The sequence below is a fragment of the Cenococcum geophilum genome, assembly GCF_001692895.1.
Source record: "Cenococcum geophilum 1.58 unplaced genomic scaffold K441scaffold_71, whole genome shotgun sequence".
Lineage (NCBI taxonomy): Eukaryota > Fungi > Ascomycota > Dothideomycetes > Gloniales > Gloniaceae > Cenococcum > Cenococcum geophilum.
Genome location: NW_027137629.1, coordinates 779,927 through 789,903, shown reverse-complemented (window position 1 = coordinate 789,903; position 9,977 = coordinate 779,927). Strand labels below are relative to the sequence as shown.

The 9,977-nt window shown below is 40.7% G+C and overlaps 1 protein-coding gene across 1 annotated transcript; it reads right to left on the bottom strand.

Annotated features, from left to right (window-relative positions):
• Positions 1 to 1,563: 1,563 nt before the first annotated feature.
• On the bottom strand, positions 1,564 to 2,331 carry K441DRAFT_669501 (uncharacterized protein). Its single transcript, XM_067650151.1, has one exon. It carries the CDS (start codon positions 2,223 to 2,225, stop codon positions 1,974 to 1,976), a length of 252 nt encoding a protein of 83 aa, XP_067497713.1. The 5' UTR covers positions 2,226 to 2,331; the 3' UTR covers positions 1,564 to 1,973.
• Between the last annotated feature and the right edge of the window lie 7,646 nt (positions 2,332 to 9,977).

The following is a 9,977-nucleotide window of genomic DNA, read 5'->3' as shown; positions in this document are numbered from 1 at the left end:
TAGGCTAGTATTTCTTTAATTTCCTATTTATTATCGCCATTAACTTAAATTAGGAGGGGAGGTTTATTCTTTTATCTAGGTAATAAGTTATTTATAGCTTTCTATAGCTTATCTAGTAAGAAAATAGGGTGAACTTTAATTAAGTTTGGGAGCTTAATATAAGGCAGTATTGCTAGGGTATATAGTAGGGAGTAGGTAAGCCGAGCATAAGTTATATAGGGAGTCGATAGAAGAGGACGATATAGTAAAGAGGAGGTAATAGCCTTATACTAAGACAAACTAATAGGGGAGGAAGGAGGCTATAAGCCTAAGGAGCTTATAAGGAGGTTCTAAGCCTAGCCTTCGGCTAGGCCTTAGCTACCCCTTAGAGCTCTTAAGCAATACAGCTAAGTAAGGGACCAAAAGTACCCTTATATTGCCCCCCCCTTAGTTAAGGCTAGCCCCTAACCTATATCCCAATAGATTAATTCTATATATAGAAAGGTAAGTAGTGTAAAAGTCTTGCTTATATAGAGGAGTAAAGAAATAGGGGAAAAGGACTAGCTAAGCAGCCTTAATAAAAACCTTAACCTATAGCCAAAACCCAGTGGGAAAAAGGGCCTATTTTAGGTAGAAAAAGAGCGTCTGCTAGTAGGTAAGACTTAATTATATATAATTAGTCTTAGAGATAATCGCCTGCGATTAAGTCTTAATAGCTCTATAGCTGACAGCCAGATAGTCTCTACTTAGAGCCGGCTTAATCGCAAGAATATCCCTTATATTCCCCCCCCTTCTTGCGGTTAACCCCCTTTATTACCTTATAGTAGCGGGAGATTATAGAGGGCTCGTCCCGGAAGGGGTTTAGAGAGATATCGATAGGGTTTTATAAGCTTTTAAAGTAAGCTAGAGCTCTTAGAGCAACTAAAGCTTTGTAGAGATGATCGCGTAGGATCTTTAAGCTGCTGCCATTCTCTTGGGCAAGCTGTAGCTCTTAATGTAAGCTAGAGCTCTTGGAGCGACTAAAGCCTTACAGAGAGATAATCGCGTACGATCTTTAAGCTGCTGCTATATCTTTTGGGCAAGCTATAGCTCTTAATGTAAGCTGGAGCTCTTAGAGCGATTAAAGCCTTGTAGAGAGATTGCGTACGATCTTTAAGCCGTAGCTCTTGAAGCTGTAGCTATAGCTTAAGGATGGCATTTAACCGCAATAGGATCTTATAAGCTGAGCTTGTAACTTCAGAAGAGACAATCGCGTACAATTAAGTCTCGGCAGTGTTCCGACTGATACTAGTATATATAATATTCCGGAACATTTCTGCCTTATTCTGAAACGAGTCGTCCTTGTTCCAGAATGAGTCGTATATCGCTTTAATCGGCTCCATTCCGGATTGCTTGCCTTATTCCGGAAAAGATTTAAAGCTATATTAAGATTTAATAGAGCTTTTTTTAACTTTTTGGTAAATATATAGATTTTAGCTGTAAAATAAGCGGCTATATATCTTAGATATTATAATCTATTATTTAGTAGAGCATAGTCGCGATCTCTGGTATAAAAATATAAGATCTTAATTTTCTAATAAGATTCTTTATTACTCTAGAGATTAAATTTTACTACTCCTCCAAACTACTATAATACCATTAGATTCTATCTAAACTAGGTTACGCTGCAATTTATATATATATTTAAAGGCCTTTCCACGTTATAGATATAGTCTATAAGTAGTAGAAACTAATTAGGTAGGGGGTAGTTAATCGCGTTCCCCGATACTAAAATTTGTAAATTATATAAAGCTTTAAACTTACCAAGATTTATTAAAAGCCAGGCTCTTTAATATTCTGCTAGCTATAGACTAATTACCTAATTAGGTTTAGCGCAATTGCGATTTAGATTTCTCCTAGCTGCATTAATCTTACTCACTCTGTTGTTCTCCTTTCCTTTGGCTTACGCAGCCTCGCCAGTAGGCTTAATTAATTACCTCCCTTATCTACTATTGTTAATTAAGCCTTCTATAAGCTCTTACTGGAGGCTCGCCTAAGGAGTCCTCCGTTAGCCGATTTGTATAAGGCTTTCCTCTATAGTAGTAGGAAGAACGCTCTATATTTCCTTTAACAGCTATACCGTTAATTACTACATCCTTACCTACACCTATAGCAGGTAAGCTCGCGGTAGGAGCATTGGTAGGAGGTAAGGGAGCCGCATTAGGTGCGGGCGCGGAGGTAAGCGCGGAGGTGGACGCGGACGACATTGCTATTGCTAGTATTAGATTTAAGCTGGCAGTAGAGTTAAATATATATTCAGAACTTATAGAAAAGGTGTATATATTATTAAGGATCTAATTAAGTTATGCGCAGAGGCAGTAGGTAAGGGAGGATTAATGAAATTTTTTTAAAGTTTGCAATAGCCCCTGCGCTAAGCCTAATTGGGCGATTTTTAAGCAAAATTAACACTACAAAGGAGCTTACGAGAGCTCTGCAAAATGCCTTATACTTAATTACAAAATATTATTCGACCACCAAATATACACTTATTAAGTAGATCTTTTGGCGACGTTATGTAGGCATAGTTAGCGTAATTTGAGGTTATTCTAGAACCTATGTAATAACTATTTACTAATTAAATCTGGAAACGAAGAAAAATAAAGGTATAAAATGTATATATTTCGAAGAACTTCACGACTTGTAGTATGCGTGTGGGCGTTGGCGAGCCTCTACCTACTGTACTACCTAGCAATTGGCCTAACCTTTAAAGATCTTTTCCGGAATGAGACAAGTAATCCGGAATGAGGTCGATCAAAGTGATACACGACTTATTCTGGAACAAGGACGACTCGTTCCAGAATGAGGCAGAAATGTTCTGGAATATCGTATGTACCGGTATTAGTCGGAACAGGCAGCCCTTTGGCTGACAGCCGGAGAGTCTCCGGGTTAGGCCGTGGCCCTTAAGCGATCGCGAATGATTTAAGAGTTGTAGCTCTTGAGGTAAGTAGTAGCTTGCGAGATTACATAGGATCTCTAAGCCGAAGCTCTTGAGGTAAGCCGTAGCTTAATAAGAGACAACCGCCTACGGTTTAGTCTTAGCAGCTCTTTAGCTAATTGGGTAGTAGCCCTTAATTGTATTTAATCTGGACGCGTATGGTAGTAGCTATAGCTTTAAAAACTAGCCGTCAGTTTTTTGGATAGCCATTAAATAGCAATCGGATAGCCTCTGGGGTAGCTGTATCTCTTTAAGAATATTTAACCTTCTAAGCTCTATTAGTGGCACTAGGGGTCCGTGCCACCTTGCGCACGGTGCCACCTCTCGCACACTAAAACACTAAAATTTCGAAATTTTTAAATTACCAGAACTCAACTAAAATGGGGTCAATTGAAGAGGCGATTGCAGATTTAAAGTCGCAAGAATATCCAAATATTACGGCGACTGCAAAAAAGCATGGGTGTAACCAATCCACGCTCTTAAAACGCTATAATGGGATTTATAGCTCTCGGTAGGCAGGATACAATTTACAACGTCTACTTACCCCAGCACAATTAAAAGCTCTTATTAAGTATGTTAATTAACTTACTAAACGTGGCCTTCCTCCTACAACATTAATGGTACGGAATTTTGTAGTAGAGATTATAGGAAGAGAGCCCGGACCTTACTGGGTATCGCAATGGCTAAAGGCTAATTAGAACGACTTAAAAACTAGCTACCTTACTCCCATCAATAGTGCACGCAAAAAGGCCGAGTCTGCCTTTTACTATAGCTTATATTTTAAGCTTTTAGAAAGGAAGATTGACGAATATTATATTCTACCGGAAAATTAATATAATATGGACGAAAAAGGATTTCTAATTGGCGCACTTATAAAAGCTAAAAGAATCTTCTCTTGGAAGGCTTTTAAGGCTAGTAGAGTTAATTATATAGTATAGGACGGTAATAGAGAGTGGATTACCCTTATAGCCACTATTTGTGCCGATAGATTATATCTCTCACCTGGTTTAATCTATACTGCTATTTTTAGCAACCTTTAAGATTCCTGGCTTTAAGACTTTAAGCCTAATAAGCACCCCTACTTCTTTGCCTTATTACTAACTGGCTAGACAAATAACAAGCTTAGATTTATGTGGCTTACTAAAATATTTAATTATAAGACTAAGCAGAAGGCCTGCTATGGGAGGGAGTGGAGGCTCCTTATTATTAATGGGTATAGCTCTTACGTTAATATGAAGTTTCTTAACTATTGTTAGCTTTACTAAATCCTTATTATAGTATACCCACCTTATTCTACTTATAGATTACAGCCTCTTAACGTCTCCCTCTTCTTACCCCTAGCTATATACTATAGCTAGGAGCTTAATAACTTCCTTAATAATTGCTAAGGATTAACACGCCTTAGCAAGAGAGACTTCTTCCGCTTTTTCTAGCCAGCCTTTAGGAAAGCCTTTTTACTAGGAAATATATAAAGTGGATGGAAAAAGATAGGACTATACCTATTTGAGCCGGAGGTCGTTTTAGCTTAATATAAGGTGGAAAAGTCCTATATAGAGGAGCAGTCTTCTTCTAGTAAGTCTACTCACTTAGCTCTCTTAGTGTAAGGGTTATTTTGGCCCTTACTCGGCTGCATCGCCTAGGGGCTCTAAGGGGTAGCCAAGGCCTAGCCGAAGGCTAGGCTTGGCACCTCCTTATAAGCACCTTGGGCTTGCAGCCCTTCCCTCCTTATCGGTTCGTCTCCGTACGAGGCTATTGCCTACTCTTTACCATATCGTCCTCTTCCATCGACTCCCTATGTGACTTATGCTCGGCTTGCCTGCTCCCTACCGTACACCCTGGCAATACTGCCTTACATTCGAACCGATCCTATACCCTTACGGGTGGTAGCCTGCAGCAAGCCGAGGGCTGCGCCCTCGAGCAATTTCACGATCCTCCATTTTTACCTAGGACGATCGCGTTCACTGCGACACAGTAGGTACACCAGCAGACGCCTGGAGATCGCATCCGTATAACGGTGTTGGAATACGGATTAGGTCCTCTACCTTTACCTAGGACGATCGCGTATGCTGCAAAGTAGCTACACCAGTAAGACGTCTAGCAGATCGCATCCGCTTACGGTAGTAGATACGGATTAGGAGACAAGGGAGACGGTAGCTACCTGGCCAAGGGTCGGGGCTATCCGGATCGTACGCGATTACCTTGGCGATTGGTATACGCATACGATCGACAGTGCAGCGGTGTAGCTCTGCCCCGACGGCGACCCGAAGGTGATTTGATTGCTATCCGAAGGCTTTCTGGTAGGAGTCAAGGGGGATCGTGCGCGATTAAGCTTGCAATACTCTATAGGCCAACCACGGTTCACTTGCGCAGGGCAGTGCCACTAATAGAGCTTGGAAGGTTAAACGTTCTTAAAGAGATGCAGCTACCCTAGAGGCTATCCGATTGCTATTTAATGGCTATCCGAAGAACTGACGGCTAGTTTTCAAAGCTATAGCTACTACCATGCGCTTCCAGATCAAATGCAATCGAGCTACGGCTTATCGATCCTACGTGATCGACCCGGAGACTCTCCGGTTATCAGCCAAAGGGCTGCCGAGACTAAACCGTAGGCGGTTGTCCCATTAAGCTACGGCTTACTTTAAGAGCTACGGCTCATCAAGATCGTAGGTGGTCTCGCAAGCCACTGCTTGCCTCAAGAGCTACGGCTCTTAGATCGTTCGCGATCGCTCAAGGGCTACGGCCCGACCCGGAGACTCTCCGGCTGTCAGCCAAAGGGCTGCCAAGACTTAATCGTACGCGATTGTCTCTTCTGAAGTTACAAGCTCAGCTTATGAGATCCTATTGCGGTTAAATGCCATCCTTAAGCTACTGCTTGCTTCAAGAGCTACGGCTCAAAGATCGTACGCGATCATCTTTCTGTAAGGCTTTGGTCGCTCCAAGAGCTCCAGCTTGCATCAAGAGCTATAGCTTGCCCAAAAGATATAGCAGCAGCTCAAAGATTGTACGCGATCATCTCTCTGCAAGGCTTTGGTCGCTCCAAGAGCTCCAGCTTGCATCAAGAGCCACAGCTTGCCTAAGAGAATGGCAGCAGCTCTTAGATCCTACGTGATCTCTCCTTATTGCCAATATTACTCCGTAATAACAGTATAATTCAGAAGGAAGGAAACACGCGTATGGCTATTTAGCTATCACTTCCTTACAAAAACTGATTGCGCGGCCGGGGGAAGGCAATTAAGACGTTAGTTTAAAGTCTCTAAAAGAGCTACGTCTTATAAAGATCGTACGCGATCTCTTAGCAAGGCTTTGGTTGCTTAAAGAGCTCCAGCTTGCTTTAAAAGCTTATAAGACCCTATTAATATCTCTCCGAACCCCTTCTGGGACAAGCCCTCTATAATCTCCCGCTACTATAAGGTAATGGAGGGGGTTAACCGTAAGAAGGGGGGGGAATATAAGGGATATTCTTGTGATTAAGCCGGCTCTAAGTAAAGACTATCTGGCTGTCAGCCATAGAGCTGTCGAGACTTAATTATAGGCGATTGTCTCTAAGACTAATCGTATATGATTAAGTCTTACCTACTAGTAGACGCTCTTTTCCTACCTAAAATAGGCCCTTTTTCCCACTGGGTTTTGGCTATAGGTTAAGGTTTTTATTAAGGCTGCTTAGCTAGTCCTTTTCCCCTATTTCTTTATTCCCCTATATAAGTAAGGCTTCTACACTGCTTACCTTTCTATATATAGAATCAATCTATTAGGATATGGGCTGGGGGCCAGCCCTAACTAAGGGGGGGGCAATATAAGGGTTATTTTGGCCCTTACTCGGCTGCATTACCTAGGGGCTCTAAAGGGTAGCTAAGGCCTAGCCGAAGGCTAGGCTTAGCACCTCCTTATAAGCACCTCAGGCTTATAGCCCTTTCCTCCTTATCAGTTCGTCTCCGTACGAGGCTATTACCTACTCTTTACTATATCGTCCTCTTCTATCGACTCCCTATATAACTTATGCTTAGCTTACCTACTCCCTACTATATACCCTAGTAATACTGCCTTATACTTAGCTAGTAATTAGAGGAAGATAGAGAGGCTCCTTAAAGAGGTAGTTACTAATATATTTAATAAGCGCACTTATAAGCTTAATAATACTATATAGGGCCTTGCAACCTTAAATATTATATTATAATATAGGGTCGTTAGCTACGAGCGGGCTCTTAAGAATGAGAAGAAGAAGCGTAAGTGTGCAAAGCCTCTATTTCGTAAGCTTGCGCTTCCTAAAGATAGTAGTGCTACATTCTTTAGCCCCTATAAGATTTAACAAGCTTACAACCTTCGGAAGGAAGAAAAGGAAGCTAAGGATTATAAATAAGCTCTTAAAGTTAATGGAAAGCTTTAACGTCAACTATAAAAGGAAGAGAAGAGGCGTTTAATTAATTAACGAAAGGTATAACGAGTATAGGATAAGATAACCCGAGAGAGAGAAGCTAAGGCTAGAAAGCTCGTTACGCAGAAAGCTAAAGAAGCTAAATAAGCTGAGAGGCAATTGCAATGCGATATAATCCTCACTTGGAGGTTAAAGAAGGCTTAAACGAATACTATATTGGCTTCAAAAAGGGTAGATTTGACGGCTGTAGATGGTGGAGAAGTTCAGGTGGTCGATTTAGCTAGTGAACGCCCTTGGCGGCAGAAGAAGCTTCTACTTAGATTCCAAGATCACAATATATAGCTAGCTATATTCGCCGACTCCTAAAGGCTATTACACCAAGAATTCAGTAGATTTGATTAAATGTTAGGTCCTCTGCAGCCTTATTTAAATAATTGATTTTGGTAATGGAGACCGTGCGCGAGGTGGCACCGTACGCAAGATGGCACGGACTCCTACCCTACGTAAGTAAACCGTGGTTAGCCTATAGAGTATTACAAGCTTAATCGCGCATGATCCCCCTTAACTCCTGCTAGAAAGCCTTTAGATAGTAATTAAATTACCTTTAGGTTGCTATTGGGGCAGAGCTGCACCGCTGCACTATTAATCGTATACGGGTATACTAATCGCGTTTAGAGATAATCGCGTACGATTTAAATAGCCCTAACCTTTAGCTAGATAGCTACCATCTTCCTTATCTCCTAATCTATATCTACTAACTATAAGGCGGATGCGATCTACTAGACTCTACTAGTGTAGCTACTCTATAGCATACGCGATTGTCCTAGGTAAGGTAGAGGACCTAATCCGTATTTTAATACTGTTATATAGATGCGATCTGCCAGGCGTTTTACTAGTATAGCTGCTCTGTAGCGTACGCGGTCGTCCTAAATAAAAATAGAGGATCGTGATTTTGCTTAAAGGCGCAGCCCTTAGCTTACTGCAGGCTACTACCCGTAAGAGTGTAGGATTGGTTTAAATGTAAGGTAGTATTGCTAGGGTGTACGGTAGGAAGCAGGTAAGCCGAGCATAAGTTATATAGGGAGTCGATAGAAGAGGACGATATAGTAATAAGGGTAGGTAATAGCCTAGTACAGAGACGAACTAATAGGGGAGGAAGGAGGCTGTAAGCCTGAGGTGCTTATAAGGAGGTGCTAAGGGCTAGCCGAAGGCTAGCCTTGGCGACCCCTAAGAGCCCCTAGGCGATGCAGCCGAGTAAGGGACTAAAAGTACCCTTACACTTAACCTTATACAAGTTGCCTACTTTATTAAGAATCTTATATAGTCCTACTATTTTATAGTCTAGCTTATAGCTAGGCCATTCTATCTTCTAGTTCTTTATTATAACCTAGACTATATCGCCTATAGTAAAGTTAGGCTCGCGCCTATACTTATTCGCCTGCTATTCTATTAATTTTTAAGCCTTTTTTAGGTTTATATAGGCTACTTTTTAGGCTTCTTCTAAGCGCTTAGCGTACTGCTAGGCTTCCTTATAAGATAGTTTTTCGCGTATAATCTAGGGCCCTTTTAGTCTTTTCTAGTTAAAGCTTATATAGGGTAGGTAACCTATTCCTAGTTAAATAGGGGCAAATCCCGTAGAGTTGTGGGGTAAAATTGCTTGGGCGTAGTCTATTAAGGGTAATAGTTTGGCCTAGTTATTCTAGAAGTAGTTAATAAAAGGCTAGAGTTTCTAGTCCAAGTATTAATTTATAATCTCCGTTTAACCGTNTATTTAGGGGTAATATACCATAGAAAGCTTTAGCTTAATGCCTAGAATCCAGGTGAACTTATTCTAAAAGGCTAATATAAACTGCGGCCTGTGGTTAAATATAATAGTATCTAGTAGGCTGTAAATTTAGTAGATATAGTAGATATATAGTCAGGCTGCCTCTTTAGTATTAATATTTTTATAATAGGGAATTAAGAACAGGCGCTTGCCGAAGCGNTTAACTAGGATTATAACTATATTATATCTATTATAGTCTAGAGGTAGCTTATAAAAGTCTATAGAGATATATTACTAGGGGCGGTCGGGTATTAGGAGGGGTTTTAATAGTTCTAGGGTCTTATCTTATGGAATTATAGACCTATAGCAGTTATTGCAGTTCCGTATATAGCGGTTAATATTTATAATTATTCCGGACTAGTAGTAGCGGTTACTAATAATCTTATAGGTTTTATTTTTCTTAGGGTAGGCTATAGAGACCTAGGTATATACCTCGGCAATAAGCCAAGTCTATAAGTTTTGTTCCTTTGCTACTACTAGCTGTTCGCGGTGCTTAAATAGTCCGCTTTTAAGGGACTATAGGCTAGAAATATTCTTTGCCTTTTTGCGGTACTTCTGTAGAGAACGGGCCGTATAGTTTATCTATAGTAGTTTATTAATAAGGTCTAGTTCTATAGAGTTAATAGGGTATATCTTAGCATCTAAAGAGTTTGTATTTAGTTCTGCCCATATTTAAAAGTTAAGGTGCTCTAGTTATAGTAGCGCTTAGGTCCGTAATAAGATCTTTACGGCTATTTAGTTATTTATATCCTGTTTATGCCTTATAAGGGCGTCCGCACGGTTAGTAGCGCCTAGCTTATATATAATTAGGAAGTTAAATTAAGATA

Coding starts and splice junctions, on each gene's coding strand:
- K441DRAFT_669501 (XM_067650151.1), bottom strand. CDS start 2,225: ATGTCGTCCGCGTCCACCTCCGCGCTTACCTCCGCGCCCGCACCTAAT.